We start from the raw sequence: 16,199 nt of genomic DNA on the forward strand, positions 1-16,199 counted from the left end.
GTTGTTAAATAACTTAAAATGTATCATTTTATATTCTAAAACTTTAAGTTGTGAGAGTCAAGTTAATCTTATTTGTCTAGACCAAAATCACAAATGACATATTTGCCTCAAGGGGCTTTACAATCTGTACAGCATATCACATCCTCTGTCTTTGACCTTGATTTAGATAAGAAAAACCTCCCCCCAAATCCTTTGGGAACTATCAATGGCACTATCAATTGCTTTTGCAATTGTGAGCGATTGCTCGACCAAAATGGACGAAACCTCAGGAAAGAGCAACAGAGGAGGGATCCCTCTCCTGGGATGCTCAACAAGCAATAGATCAGGGTCAGTTCTGGATCCCGGACCAGTTCCCCTGAGCCCACAGTGAGATAAGACGACCTAACAGTGGCTGTAGTGTAAATCTTCTCTGTCTCACTCATTCAATAGTGAGCCATGTAATCTCTAGAGTTTTCAGATTGGCTCTCTATTTTGTGTCAGAGAATTTCAGCTATGAAAAGGAAAATATCTGAGTTCAGCCGGAAAGATAAAGAAACTGTTAGTTAATTACCGGCAAAGCGAGAGAACTAACATCTCCAACTATCAGGAGTTAGCAGCTGCTCCTAACCTCAAATGGCACTACGCAGATGAGTCTGTGTCATCAATCGTTCCTTGAGCATTATTAATCTAGTGTACAGCGGAGGCAGACAAGACAAACAAAGTGAAAAGGCTGGCTGTCATAGGCCTGAACCTGACACCCCGGAGACAGTAACACACACAATCCTTTTTTATCTCCTCTGTGACGTGCATTGAAGCACCTACATCGTCCACCTCATACCACAAGGTGTGACAGGAAGCCAGTGTGCAAACATCAATCACAACTTCCAGGACAAGCTCTGCCTCACCTTATACTTGCAGAATATGACAGCTATTAACACATTAATGTGAAAATACTACATATGTAGACATTTGCACCTACTGTTTTCTAATAAACTGATGTTAGACAATCTTTTATCATGTAATACAAGACTCTCACATTGTGTTTGTTATTACACGCATGAGATTGCTGCTGCTTATGCTATTACTGTTTTTACTGGAAGCCATGTTATTCCCATAATATACAAACACATGTCCAAGTACTGAGTTTGTAAGTTGTGTATGCAACACTCATTTGTTCTTACATTTCCCTCTGATGCGTCTTACTGTTTGTTGCTGCAACACAAGAATTACCTCCAGTATCATTAAAGTTTAATGTAATCCAGTCGAATCTAAAGTTGAGCTGTTTAAGTACATAGATCGGAGAAGGCAGGGATGAAAGTAACTCATTGCAGTACTATCACATTAAATTCAAATAACAAACAACTCGACATGATGTAATTCACAGAAAGGTTTAAAGGAGAAGGGGAACATTATTTTTAATAAAAGTAAACGAACTGCAGCAGTACTCCACGGCTTACACTGAAAGATGCTGATCCAATTTAGTTCTTGGGAGAGCCAAACATTTAGGTGATTTCTTGTTTGTGTGTGTGTGTGTGTGTGTGGCCTGCAGAGATTTGGACAGAAATCCAGGTGTTGTGTAACCTATAAATTGAGCACACAGGAGTAAACAGAGCACTTAATTGAAAAAGTACTGTTAAAGTTAAACCCATCCCGGTTCAGGTCCAGCTGTGGGAGCTATGTTGCTTGTCATCCCCATCCCTCTGCCCTCATTTCTTGTCAGCTCTCCACTGTCCACTAAAGACAAAAACGCAGAAAAAACAAGTAGTGAGAGGTGAGAGTTGTAGTTTGGTCATGCTACTATGAGCTGGAATATATAGGACTTGTGAAAAGGCAAAACTCGAGAGACTGGAAGAGTGAGTTGAGCATTTGGTAGACTCCTTGACAAGACACTGAACCCTAAATTGCTTGCAATGTACAGTATGTATGCATGGGAATAAAGTTAACAAAGAGTCAAATGTAATGTCTCTGTACTTGTATAATATATTATATTAAATAGTGCATTTAATACTGGTGTTTATGGAGACTGACTCACTTCTGCAACCTGTCTCAAGTGGCTGCTCAAGGAAATACAGTTTACAGGCTCTGGACCAATGACAGATAAAGATGGACACAGTGACATCGCCCGTAGGTTTCAGAAGCGCTGTTTTGAAGCCGAAGAAGAGCTTCTTCCGCATCCAAGCTGATCTAATAACAGCAATGACGTGGATCATTGGTGGACCTAGGCGGGCCCAATGACACCTGGGTGCTCTAAAAGTCATCTGTATGGCACTTACAGTCAATCAAGTGGCCACGCTGTTATTATGTATAACTTTAAGCCTTAATAGAATAATATTAGACCAAAACCGTTGCCTGAACCAGGCTGTATGTATGTTTATTTCTGCTGGAAAGTGTCGTACATTTTATGGTGCTTTATGGAGGTTGATACACTTCTATCTATCTATCTATCTATCTATCTATCTATCTATCTATCTATCTATCTATCTATCTCTCTATCTCTTATACTATCTATCTGCTAATGCTGCTAATAAGCTCAAATTAATTCCCTCTTATCCCAAAAGCATAGACATGAAGTATAAAAATAAGTAAAAGATGTAAAAAAAAAAAAATATAAAAAATATAAAATAAAAATTACAAATCTAAAATATATACAAGCTAAAGTATCTTATGGCACAGTTGTAAACGAGTTATTAGTATAAATATAAGTATGGTAATATGGCAGTATGGACAGGATTTACAGTTATTGACCAGTCTACATGTACACTCAAAATGACATATGTTAAAAGCGTAGGACTATCCTATCTATCTATCTATCTATCTATCTATCTATCTATCTATCTATCTATCTATCTATCTATCTATCATATCTCCATATCTCTATAATATATCTATAATATATATCTATAATTGTTACAGAACAGTGCATTTTAAATGTTTTTAATCTGTCCCTCTTTAAAAGAAGTTTGGACACCCCCCCTGGCTTAAATGTTACACACCTGACCTTTAAACTTTTACATTTTGAGTTTGATTTCACTCAAAATGTTGTCGTGTTATGTTTTCAATTATTTTATTTCATTAAAACACAAAAAACAAAACAAAAAAAAAAACATTTCAGACTACAAACTACAAACGACGCAGTCTCACTGTGTTTTTAAAACAGGATCCAGGATCTGCGGTGAATCGCTCGCCGATGTCACCGATGGATAAATCCCAGGCTCGATAGCGGAGCGCAGATAAGAAACAGGGGTTAGATGTAACATGGCTCTCTCCAGAGGTTTGAGATGCTGTCAGAGGGTTTTCTCCTGGATCCCTGTGCTTATTATAACATCCGTGGTGCTGTGGTCATACTACGCCTACGTCTTTGAGCTATGTCTCTGTAAGTATGTCAATCTGTGCTCGTGTTGTTGTGATTTTTACGCGTTTTTCTATAACCGGAGACAAACCCCCGCAGATTGCCGCACAGCAAAAAAAAACAAACATAACGAGCCGGAGCTAAGCGGAAGTGGTTGAGCTTGTGTTTGTTTTTAATGTGGCTATGTGAAGATTTTAGCTTTGTTCGACAAAAGTCACGTTAACCACACACACACACACACACACACACACACACACACACACACACGCACACACAGATCTGGACATTGTCGTGCGTCTTAGCCACGACCTGTCAATCTGGCTCGTCGTGTTAGCCGGTTCCTCTTTTGAATAACCACACCACCAGTGTTTGTACAGAGAGTTTGCTCCACTGTTGCTCATCTCTGTGTTTTTTTATTTGACCATATTCTTGTTTCTTTTCACAGTTACACTCACCAACACGCTGGAAAAAGGTGAGAAAACACCCCCCCCTCCACATATTTATGTGTGCCATGCTGAAACAAATCCACTTAATGTTTCTTTAATGTGTGTCTTGCAGTGGCCTATCTACTTGCGTTTCATATCTGCTTTGTGATGTTCTCCTGGACCTACTGGAAGTCCATATTCACCCCACCTGCATCACCGTGCAAGAAGGTACGCTGAACAGTGTTGAATATTGCCAGGCTGAGCGTAGTGTGACATTGATTTATTGTGCCACACAATACGTCTGTGATATAAAAAAAAGACAAATCCGGTGTGTGTGTGTGTGTGTGTGTGTGTGTGTGTGTGTGTGTGTGCGTGTTCGCTGCTCTAGTTTCAGCTGTCGTACTCGGACAAGCAAAGATACGAGATGGAGGAGAGGCCGGACGCCCAGAAACAAATCCTGGTTGAGATTGCGAAGAAACTGCCCATCTTTACTCGAGCACAATCTGGAGGTAAGTTTTCCCCCGTACGGACGTATGATTCCTACTCATTCGCTGTATCTTAAAACCAGGTACACGCAAGTCTGTTATCCTGCACATGATCTGTGTGCGTTGAAAGCAAGAAGGCTAGGGCAATTAGCTCTGTGTGTGCTCTCCAGAGCATCCCCATCCAGAGTAATCAGGCAATGTATCTCTTTCATTAGTGCTGATTGCTCAGAGTAAGTTCTAGGCTGCAGGAAGTAAGCGAAGGGTAAGCTCAGCTCAGATGTCCTTCCTTCAACTGGCCATCCTCTTGTCTCTAGCTATCAGGTTCTGCGACCGCTGCCAGGTACTGAAGCCTGACCGCTGTCACCACTGCTCAGTTTGTGAAACGTAAGTCACACTTTCCTCCTCAATCTATTCATCCAGAAAGATTACCCCAGGCAAGGAGATATTTGTTGGCCGGGGACTGACTGTGATAATTAGAAGGTGTTGCTTTGTTGGCACTATCTCTCAGAAAGAATATCCTAATGATCAATCAGAACAGAGGTTTACCAAGTGGAATCAGCAGATCAATGTCAGAAGACCTGTAATGAAGGTTGTATTGAAGGTTAGACTGGAAGATATTTACTGCTCCAACATAGCTACTGTACTATCAAAACTGTCTTTTTCTTTTAAAGATGTGTCTTGAAGATGGACCATCACTGTCCCTGGTGAGTAGAAACCTGTATTTTTTTACCTGTTTGGAGGAATCTATTCATTAATGTTGTTCTGACGTCATGTTTTCTATTTTACTTTCAGGGTGAACAACTGTGTGGGCTTCTCCAACTACAAGTTTTTCCTGCTTTTCCTCTCCTACTCCATGCTCTACTGCGTCTTCATCGCAGCAACGGTCTTTCAGTACTTCCTCAAATTCTGGGTGGTGAGCGTCATTAGTCTTAAATTATCACTCATGCTCAGCATTTGATATTGGTGTCATATGACGAGTGCGAGTTGCAGTTACAGTCAGCGCTGTTGCAACTCCACGACAATGGAGAACTAAAGCTTCTGTCGTGAGTTATACCTTTTTAAAGAGCACCGTTTTTCTCAAGTTTCTCGTTCTCCTGTTTCTTTCTCTCCCAGGGGGATTTGCCAAATGGGCCCGCAAAGTTTCATGTCCTTTTTCTCATGTTTGTGGCGCTCATGTTCTTCGTCAGTCTCATGTTCCTCTTTGGCTACCACTGTTGGTTGGTGGCCAAAAACAGATCCACTCTAGGTGAGGGTTTACATATTTATCAGAAAACACCCTTCGTTCTGCTCATTGAGCTGCTCTCTCACGTCCTAAATGACTTATAAATTATTTGCTGGGAAGAACTCTTGTGTTGTGAATGCAGGCCCTTTGTAAAGGATTGAAGCATGAAGGCATATTTTGACCCACAGTTGTTTTTCCATTGTCTAGAGGCCTTCTCGGCTCCTGTTTTTGTCAGTGGACCAGACAGAAATGGCTTCAATGTCGGTATACGCAGAAACTTGCTGCAGGTATTTGGAGAGAATCGGAGACTGTGGTTCATCCCTGTCTTCACAAGGTGAGTAAGATAATTAGCTGATTCCTTTTTTTTCAGTGATGCACCTCCTGTACTAAACCTGTCTTTGACCAAATACTGAATCAGGGAACATAAATGCCCATAATAATTTAAATAATCCATGCTATAATAAAAATACAGGATGTAAGAATAGATGATCTGAATTGAGAACGTGTGCACAGTTTTACATGTAGCTGAGTTGGAGCTAATGAACAAAGCACCTTGATTGTCTCTCTTTTTTTTTTTTTGTAAGTTGCTTCAGATAAAAGCATCAGATACATGACTAAATGTAAAGTATAAAACGGGATGTGTTTAATGGATGGGACTACATTGTGGTCACAGTTTATTAATTAACTCTATCTTCTTTTGTGCCGTGAACCTGTCAGTGAAGGGAATGGCCACTACTTCCCCTTAAAGAACCGCAGTTCTGAATCCCACAACCCCTTATTAGCTAATGAGGACATGTGGGAGGAGTCGGATGACGGGTCTGAGGAAGGAAGCTTGGGTGAGTAACTTTAATTTTGTCATATGCGTTACACTATCGCGTGTATCACAAACTCCTTTCAGTATAATAAAATGAGGTCAGTAAGTGAAAAAGTGTATTTGCAGAGTATAAAGAGTTTGTCTAACTGCAGAAAAGGTGCTATTTTTAGTGTTTCATTACAATAAATAAAACGACTAATCCAAAAAATGACAAAATGAAAGTGCTGTTTTTAAATCGACACTTCAGGGAGCATGCTCTGGACACTGATTGTATTTGTGCACTACAAAACCAAAATAGTTATCAATGCACTTGTCTTTCCATGAAGTGTAGGAAGCATTATTATCACTGCAAACCCACTGATGTATCCACCGCTTTTAGAAATACTCCTGACGTGACCCAACCACATATCATAGACGCTGGCACAGCTCACACACACGACTGTGTATGGCTGTTTTTCCAGATATGACCTCATCACACACTCAGTTACTGTGTTTCTTTTTGGACAATTTTCACTTTTTAAATTATCCTGCACTTTAATTTGTGGTGAGACTGTAACACTAAGCTGCAAATGCAATTTGCATTGGATTTTCTTCACAAAATTAAGTTTTTTCAGATCGCAGTGTCTTTCAGTTAAATCTAAAAACAGAGTCAACAGAGAGAGTTTAAACTGCCTTGATCTTTATTTATTTGCTTTGTCTTTAATTATTTTCAAACGTCTCTTTCTAAGTTATCGAGATGAATTCTGATTCTGATCACACTCTGAAATGCAACATTAGTGCTTTTGTTGTGCGGAAAATATTTTCCAAAGCCTCCGTAGCATATAAATAATTTCTCCATTTTCAAAATCAAAAAATACAGTCGATCTGGATCTAGATCCACATTCACAGCTAAAGTATCTTCTGTAGAAAGCCGACTTAACCTTGTAGCACTCATCACGAGCATTCAGGAGGACACACTTTGTAATCTTGGTGGTAAAAAGGCTTTAGAGATGTGATTGCCATAGTGAAACAAACAAATTTACACAGAACAACAGCACGTGTGTTCAAATTCAGTAATCTGGAGGCAACACTCTCCCCTTTGCACACTAGTTTGCTGTCTTTGAATTCAAACTGTAATATTCTGCTACCACCTGGTGGTCATGTGCAATATAATGTCAACTACTATATGGGCTCAATCAGATACAGCAACAAACACACCCACACACAAAATAATGTATGCTGAAATTATATATATATATATTTCTTATCATTTCTTTGTTTCTCATTGCAGTTGAGGACCACGACCCCTCTGTTACCATAGAGATGGAGGAAGAGTAATTTAAGGACGTAATACACTGGTACAGAGGATATATATTAATATCGCACGCACTGTGTACCATGAGGCAAACGCATTCCAAATCATGTGGATGTTCAGACACTGACACAAAAAATATAAAAAAATCTGAAGGGGGCCAAACGTGTGGATCAAAACCTGCATTCGGATTCTCATTGCCACTTTTACCTGGGTGTTTCACATACAGAGGAACTCGATGGACAACCAGTAGCGTCATCTCTCCTCTCATGGATGACAGTATCAGTTTGATTTGGGAAAAAAAAAAAATCTCTTGAATATTACCTCACATGCAATTTCCCTCTGGTTGTTGGCACTGGCCTCTGTGGGATTATAAATTACTGTTAATTGGAAAGCTTCCGTCTGATATGCCTCTGTTGCAGTGTTGGGCCGTGAGTTTACAGTGTTGCACCTTTTAGAGCTACAAGTCTCCTAGTGATTCAGATGTCTGGCCTCTACCAGTTTGGGTCATGCAGCATATCAGCATAAGATTTTAGTTAATATTTTTCAACAAACACAAGTATATTACAATACCTGACTTAACCTCCGCCTTATTAATATATTTATTCTTATTTTGGGAGTTTGTTTCTCCTAGGAATGTATCTAGCACCCTGCTCGTGAGTAGACTGTGCCAATATTTTGGGCACATATTTATGAAAGAACCTCTCATATGCTTTTGTATTTCAGCATTTATTTTCAGTTAAAAATGCCATTACCAATGTCTGGTAACCGTAATAAAAACAAAACTAGAATAAATTTGTAGCTTTGCTACACAGCTACAGCTCATATTTGAAAATTTCAACCAGAGTATTATGGCAAACTTGTTTATCATTTTAATAGTAGTAATATCCTGAATATATTATGAATTAAATTTTGGCTAGAAAATGCAGTAATCCATTTGAGTTTTTTTTTTTTTCAAAGTCCAGGATGGGCAAACGAGACAAACTGTGATAGACGTTTTTTTTTTTAAAAAGAGTTATCACAATCTTCTTTTCTACCATATCAGCCATCCTCAGTACACTTCTGTGTGGATGCAAAGTGAAAGCAGCGTTCATCATGGGCACAAAATCATACATTAGGAGGAACATATCAGTTCTTCGATGTCTGTTTTCACTTTTGATCTTTTTAAACATGCGGATAACTGTACATGTATATAAAGACTGATCCTCATCCACTGGTTGGTAGAGGTCAGCTGTCCTCTGCAATATGTTCTAAAGTTTTTCTACCTGTGTTTATGTATTTTGAAGATTTTAATACCAATGATACTGATTCTCCTCATTGAGACTGCTTTGGTTTTGGTTTATGGTGTCTTTAGCTAGTGTACTTAGTTGAAAACCATTTCTGTGACTGAGTACACCCATTTATTCAGTATGAGGTAAGAGTTGGGCCTTTATCAAACCTTGATAAGGTTTGATCTTGACACTTGAACTTGCTTCATCAGATCCATTTTTCTACTATGTTGGGTAAGCCAAATCAAATGCTGCTCGTGTCTGAGAACTACATAACTCATTTACTGATTCAAACTGTGTCTTTTTATCTGAAGTATGATTCGGTGTTTGGAAGCATGTATAAATTAGGAAAGATGTGGATGTTGAGTGTTTCATGTAGTCTTGTGTCTATTTATTGTTATAACGTTCAGCTATTTTCCTGTGTATTGAGTTTACTGCTGCAGGCGGTGTCTGTATATTTTGCTCCATTAAGTGACACTTAAAATAAATAAAATGAAGCAATGGGCTTTTATCAGATAGCGGGATATTTATGACAAGAGAAGATGACAAATTATACCCAGGAGTTCAATATTGCTAGAGTACACACAGTATGGTCCCTTTTTGAATTGTTTTTGGAGTATGTGATTGTGGCGCTTCCCTTTTTCCGACACCTCTGAACCAACAAAAGTACTGATACTGCTTCATTTGCTGTTCTGTCAGTTAACAAATATAAAGTCTTTATTTTCCATCAGTTGTTGTAACATGCAAAATAAAATGATCCAAGTTGAACTCTTTATAAGGTTCCGTGGTGTTCTTTTTTCACGTGTATTCACAGCAAAAACACATCATAATAAATACAATCGATCAGATGAATAATTTTGTATCAGTTGAGGAAGTTTGGAGATGAAAGAGCAGTATTTGGCACAACGAGGAGAACATGAGATACATTTAAATAAAACAGGACAAAATATACTCAAAACAATCTGCAGATCATGTTCCTCATGGTTGTCCTCAGGTTTAGTCAGTGCCAAAATACCTCTGCCCGAAATGTGTTGGAGCCACTGGGTGAACCTCTGTGGTCAAGATGGTGATATCTGGGAACTCCTGGATTATAGATTTGGCTCCTGGGAGAGAAATAAATAAACAGTTAACATGTCCCTCTTGAAGCTAAAATGAAGGCATGAATACAGATTTTCTTTTCCAGTATTATGCTTTTTAGCAAACTATTTTCCATGACGGTTTTGCAGATAAGTGTGTAAACATGACTGAACAGGAATTCATATTTATTCAAGCATTAGTGAAAATAATCATAATGGATGGTGTGCTAATTCCTTTGGCTTTTTTAGTCTGTCTTGAGGTTGGTGTGACAGGAAAGTCTGCAGCGTTATTAAAATCAACAGGCATCATCCTCTTAGAGGCATTAGAGAGCTTAGAAGATTTTATGGTAACATGCCCTTCAGATTTCAATATCTCTTGTGTTAAAGTGGAAATTTTGGTTCCATGATGGCACTAGAAAAAAGGTCAAATGGTAAAAAAAAATCTCCCTCTCTGGGATACCACGAATATCCATGTTAAATGTCATGGCAAGCTGGCTAGTAGAAAACTACTCTTACAATTCCAAAGGGGGGGATTTGTCCAGGACAACCCTATTTCTGGTCCAATTTTTTAAATAATTTGGTCCTTTGTTCACTCATTTAAAACCATTGTTGGTTAAACTGCTGAGCAAAATAGCACTGTGGTTACCAGCGGCGCATTGTATGAAGACAATGATACAGCAGGAGCAGAAGTGGGGAGGAGATTGGAGACTTAACTGTGTGATCTAGTGGGTAAACAAAAGTAAAATGAGTAATGAGCTGCAGTTGCAGTGAACTGGCTGGTGGTGGTGGTTTACCGTGAGGTGTGGAGAAGAGGCTGAGGAGGATTATATGTCTGGGCTGGACTCCGTGCTCTATCAGCACTCTCACCGCCTCAATCACAGTGTTCCCTGTACCTGCAGACACAGAACATTTCAGCTTTGACGTCTTACAATGTCACTTCATTTACAGAAACAAAAAAAACCAATGTGTGCAATTTAGTATTAAAAGCATTATAATTTAACTTCACGTACATCACAGTGTGTCAGCATCTGAAAAAGGTACCGAGCTGTGTGCTGGTTGACTTTCCCCGTGAGTCTGGAGACTTGGCAGGCTTTAATTTCTGACCCTGTTAGCATGCATCAGTGTAACCATATGTTCAATCATTCTGACATGATAAAACATACGTTCAACCTGGCTCTGTCGCCATCATATTTTTCAAAAACTGGAGAGTAGGAAAAATGCTGCTTTGTGGCACTGGGAAAACAGGGCTATTAAGATACTATTTTTGTTGGCCCTCATTATGCTATTCAGCAGCTTGGTGGCTATCTCCCAGGCAGTGTATAATTTCCCTCATGAGAGCTATAATTATCAGAACAGTGTGAATGGACCAGTGTGATGTGGAAATGCAGTTGTGGTGGTGAAGGTCAACTCAAGGGAGATTTCTCAAAATGAATAAATACATGGAACTGTTTTTACATTTGCACAAAAATAGACATCTCTTGACATTTACAGGACACTGAGGGTGGTAAACTGGAGTCATCAGCAAGATAAACTGCACTCAGACCTCTGTTACTCACTAAGGATGGGGTACATGAGCAGCACTTTTCTTCTGTATACATCAGGAGGGAACTTGGCATAGTAGACTTTGGCTTTCTGTGTCTCCTCGTCACTCTGGATGAGGATCTTGCCAATCCGGATGGAGCGGCAGCAGTCCCGGAGACCCTGCTCCATGGCCTCACCTGTGGTGAGACACACAGTACATGACTGGGATAGAAATCTTGTTTTTAAGTTTTAAAGTTGTTGTTTGGAGGCTTTTGTGCAAGCGTTACTGTTTTACATCAATGCTTATTTCCAAATAGGGTTACAAAATTCCTGGAATTTTCAAAGTTGGACACTTTCCATGAGAAAAAACAGGAATTTATGGGAATTAACAGGAATTTATGGTAATAAATGGGAATGAACTTCATAAAACTCAAGGCTGGCCCATAAGAGGAAACTGTTAAATATATTTTAGCATCATTTTGACTAAAATAACCAGACTTCATGCCAGTACACTTGAATACCTGCTATTCCTCAATCTTATGCACATAGCACACTGCTTACTGCAGAGCTATTGAGGCCACGCCCCGCTACATGCACATATGACTTCTGCAACCTGGACCACACTTTGAGTGCAGAGAACAGACTATTAAAGACACACATTTGAGCTACTGGACTACATAATATTATTCACTAAAATAATTCAAACTTGATAAAGTTCTACTTACAAATAAATCTGTTGAAATGTCATGTTTTGTTTTGTATTATTTTGGATGGATGAATGTCTGCTTATGACAAAACAAAATGTTTATATTTATGTTTGGATAGGGTCTGCTTATGACAAAACAAAATGTTTATATTTATGTTTGGATAGGATACGTTTGTTTAAATTACCCCCAATTTCCAGTTAATTACCATACATTTCCATAATTTATGTTTCTGGTTTTGAATATTTCCAAAATTCCCCAGCTTAACTTCCCATGAAAAGTTTCTGAAATCTTTGCAACCCTATTTCCAATTATTATTATAATTTTTTTTGCAATGAGACATACATACAAATAAAAAAAGGGGATAGGAATCACCAGAAAGTCTTCGATTATCACAATACTTTGTAGAGTTTCGTTGCAGTTCCCTGTTGGCTTGTGACATGCCGAATATTGTGATAGAATATAGTGCAATACATAACTTATTTGACTTCAATAAATTATACAACTGTCAAGTTTTTTGTTGATTTTTCCATTTCGCTCTGTTGATCTTGCCACTCTAAGAGTAATTGTTAAGTGGACAGAAGGAGTAATGCTCATGAAAATCAATAAAGTGCTTCTGTCTCTAAACACAGAGTGAAAAACACCTATGCAAGTGCTGTTATTTCAAATATCATAAAAAGAATAATGCTGTGGCAATTTTCCCTCCACTTTAGTGAATAAATAAAAGACTGTGCTCCATCACACTGAAGTGCAGCACACAGCGGCCACATTGTGTAGCATTATGTCATTTCATATCCACAGAACACAGTGAACGCACTATGCAGAGAGATGTTTTAAAGGTACAGTAGCCTGGATATGCCAATCTGAAGAGCAGACGTGATCAAAGTTCTGCTTTTCTGCGATGCTGTTATGTCACTGAGAAATAGAACAGCCTTGTATTCTGTCGAGCTAATGAACATCAAGGTGTTTCTGTGTGTCAAGGTGCCACCATTGTGTAGACATAGAAAACAAGTGTGCTGCCTTTCAGATTTTACATTTTATACTCTAGTGTTATCGTCACAAAAGTATAACACAGGTATCGCAATAACTGCTATAAGTTTTGCATTTGACAGCGATAACAGTGTCATTAAATCTGAAGGAGAAAGTACACACTGCCGCTGACTGCGATGCCTTCAGGGAGCATGCTCTGTATAGCACAGCACTGTATCTGTCTCAAGGTCCTGTGTAACATTATTCTGTTGCATCATTTAGTATTCAAATGATCAATCAGTTTCACAGAGAGAGAAGAAGTGTACGGTCCAGAGCACCATCAGCCTGACCTGATGAATATGTGCAGAACAGAATATACAGCAGAAATCACATAATGCACAGAAGACATAACGCAAGCACTCACAAAAGGAAAGACTCTAATTCGGTAGGTGCGCTTCAGCAGGTTCCACTTACCACTCCTCATTATGCTGACTCCGCAGTTGCCTCTTTCAAACTTGACACCTTCGTACTTATACCCTGCAGAAAAATGTGGGAACATTCACAAATGTAACTGCTCTGAACAAGCCCACTCATACATGCTGAAGGTAAAACACAGGATGGGAACCGTGCACTTATTTTTTGCTTTTCACGTTATCATAATTAGTCAGCTCTATCCGGCTGAGTTCAGGGGATTTTACATGTTGGAGAAACTTTGTTCTGTTATTAGAGAAAAAGGAGAAAGAGATCCTCACCGGTTGGTGTGGTCACAGTGCACTCCGAGTAGGGGAGCTGATTCAAACCCTCTTCAACTACTAGTCTGATCTGTTGTTGGAGAAAGAAGAAGAAGCTTGCACCTTGTAGCTTATAAAAACACACACAAACAATATGTAATATTAGGTCATGATCTCACCAGTCGATCGGCACAAAACACAAAGTCTCCTCTGCTGGTCGTCCTGAAAATATGAATACAGGCATTTGATTAGAAGGACCAAACCCATCCTTCCTTCTTCTGTTATCATACAAACATTTATGTGTGTCAAACTGATTCGTCTAAGTTTAAGGTAAGATCAAATAAACTACTTCTTTGATGCTTGTGCTAAGGTTTTATTATATTATTCTACTATGTCTTTATTTTATTATAACAGTGACTAAGAAACAGTATCTAACTAAACATCTAAACATCCAGATTCTTTTAATTTCCCCTTCGGGAAGCTTTAAAGTTGGAAATTAATTTTTACTAAATGGAGTGTACTTACCACTACCATCTCATTCACCCATTCACACACTGATGGCATTGGCTGCCATGCAAGATACCAATTGCTCAACAGTTTTAGGAGCTAACCGTTACACATTTACAGCATTTTGGAGCAATTTGGAGTTCAGTATCTTGCCCAAGGACACTTCGACATGCAGACTGGAGGAGCCGGGGATTGAACCACCGATCATCTGATTAGTGGACGACCAGCTCTACCGTCTTGACAGTGACCGTGCACCTCGCCTCTCACCCTAAGTCTATGAATTCAGCTCCCTGCGACCCTGATGCGGGTTAATGGTTACAGAAAATGAATGGATGGACTGTCTTGACAGCATCATATATGTTGTATATCTTTATTAGCTCGTTCCAGATCTCCATTGAAACTATAAAGTTCACACTGAGTGAAACATTTAAACTACATCTTCCCAGAAAAATGGAAATATCTGAGATATCTGTCACGTTTGGTTTTGTTGTAAACTTTGGGACGTCCACTTCAGTGGAGACTCAAAATCTTTTTTTGGGGTTTTAAGGATGTTTAGCTGCACGGCATGAGTTTGCCTCGACTGACCAGCTGGCGAAACAGTGACACTGAAAAGGTTAAACCGGGTCAGTCGCAATTACCAGTGTTTTCTGGGTCAGCATTAGGGCCAGAAGACACATACAGTATACAGTATATCTGATACAGTTATACGACACTGAGTCTGTACTGACAATACTATAACTGTCATTAATTTTCTAGGGTCTAATTTAACTGTATTTTGTTATTTTTAATCTCTTGTGTTCTTATTTTTACATTTTTAATTCCTATTTTTTACTTTTTATATAATTTTTCCAGGTTTAATTTAAATTCAAATGTATCTTTATAGGTCTAATTTTAATGTATGTCTCATGCTGCTACTTGAATGCTTGAATTTCCCTCTGGAACAATAAAGATAATAAAATATCTATCTAGGTATGACTAAACTTTGATAAAACAATTAATTAATGCTTTTTTTTGTTTGTTTTTTTGCACTTGACAATATTAGTTACTCACAGTTGATTGCAATACTCTGTGAGTCCCTCATGCTTTGTCTTGAGGAGGTGTTATAACACTTTGTGCAAGCACAGCCACCAGATTGTGTGTTTTGTTGTTGTTGTTGTTGTTGTTGTTGTCTGTGTGTGATAACAAGAAGAGTAAGGACTCACTTGTCTCTGATTATAGTCTGTAACTCTCGGATCTGGTCGTTCAGAGGGAGCAGTTTAAGCTGTGGTCCCAGGTTATCTTGGCTGTCAGGCTGTATGGAGGCATCAGCTGGGTCAGAGTTGGACAGCACTGCAGACACGCTGCTGCTGCTGCTGCTGCTGCTGCTGCTTGCAAACCGGACTTGCTTCATCGGGTGCTCCTGGCCACTGTTGACATTGTTCAGCTGCTGATTGTGGCATGGCATCCTGAGTACCGACTTAAAAAAGGTGGGTTATTCCCTTATAACTGTGCTAAAGCCAGGTGGCGTTTCTCTTTGACCCACTTCTTACAGACTGACCCGCCGACAAAGGCAACGTGTTCCTCCTCCTGTTTTTTTCGCCTCGTTGTTTTGAAGTGAGATTTCCCCGATTCACGCGGCTACACTTTAAAGACTGCACACCGGGATTACACTCACAAGCCTTTGAGTGCTCTATCGCGTCGTGTTAAAACGAAAACAAGCCGCTTTTAAGTGCACAAAAACGAGCTTTGCTTCGCTTTGCCTCGCTAGCTTTTGGCATTGACACTGACAGCAACGTTGCCGGAGCCCGGATGTGACGCTCGGTCCCGGCGTGTTGACCCGACCGTCCCCGCCTCCTCCTCCTCCTCCTGCTGCTGCCTT

At 39.4% G+C, this 16,199-nt stretch overlaps 2 protein-coding genes across 2 annotated transcripts; one reads left to right on the forward strand and one right to left on the reverse strand.

Moving 5' to 3' along the window:
- Window positions 1–3,155: 3,155 nt before the first annotated feature.
- Window positions 3,156–8,569, forward strand: zdhhc15b (zDHHC palmitoyltransferase 15b). Its single transcript, XM_010754621.3, has 11 exons — window positions 3,156–3,352; window positions 3,774–3,800; window positions 3,887–3,981; window positions 4,142–4,262; window positions 4,553–4,622; window positions 4,910–4,942; window positions 5,031–5,151; window positions 5,352–5,484; window positions 5,668–5,794; window positions 6,178–6,296; window positions 7,545–8,569. The coding sequence occupies exons 1-11, from the start codon at window positions 3,235–3,237 to the stop codon at window positions 7,589–7,591; spliced, it is 1,011 nt and encodes a 336-aa protein (XP_010752923.1). The 5' UTR covers window positions 3,156–3,234; the 3' UTR covers window positions 7,592–8,569.
- Window positions 8,570–9,512: 943 nt separating this feature from the next.
- uprt (uracil phosphoribosyltransferase (FUR1) homolog (S. cerevisiae)) lies at window positions 9,513–16,190 on the reverse strand. Its single transcript, XM_019265491.2, has 8 exons — window positions 15,879–16,190; window positions 15,544–15,786; window positions 14,014–14,056; window positions 13,856–13,925; window positions 13,578–13,640; window positions 11,466–11,627; window positions 10,704–10,802; window positions 9,513–9,936 (listed from the first exon to the last, which is right to left on the reverse strand). The coding sequence occupies exons 2-8, from the start codon at window positions 15,783–15,785 to the stop codon at window positions 9,830–9,832; spliced, it is 786 nt and encodes a 261-aa protein (XP_019121036.1). The 5' UTR covers window position 15,786; window positions 15,879–16,190; the 3' UTR covers window positions 9,513–9,829.
- Window positions 16,191–16,199: the final 9 nt, after the last annotated feature.

Source organism: Larimichthys crocea, chromosome I (assembly GCF_000972845.2).
Source record: "Larimichthys crocea isolate SSNF chromosome I, L_crocea_2.0, whole genome shotgun sequence".
NCBI lineage: Eukaryota > Metazoa > Chordata > Actinopteri > Sciaenidae > Larimichthys > Larimichthys crocea.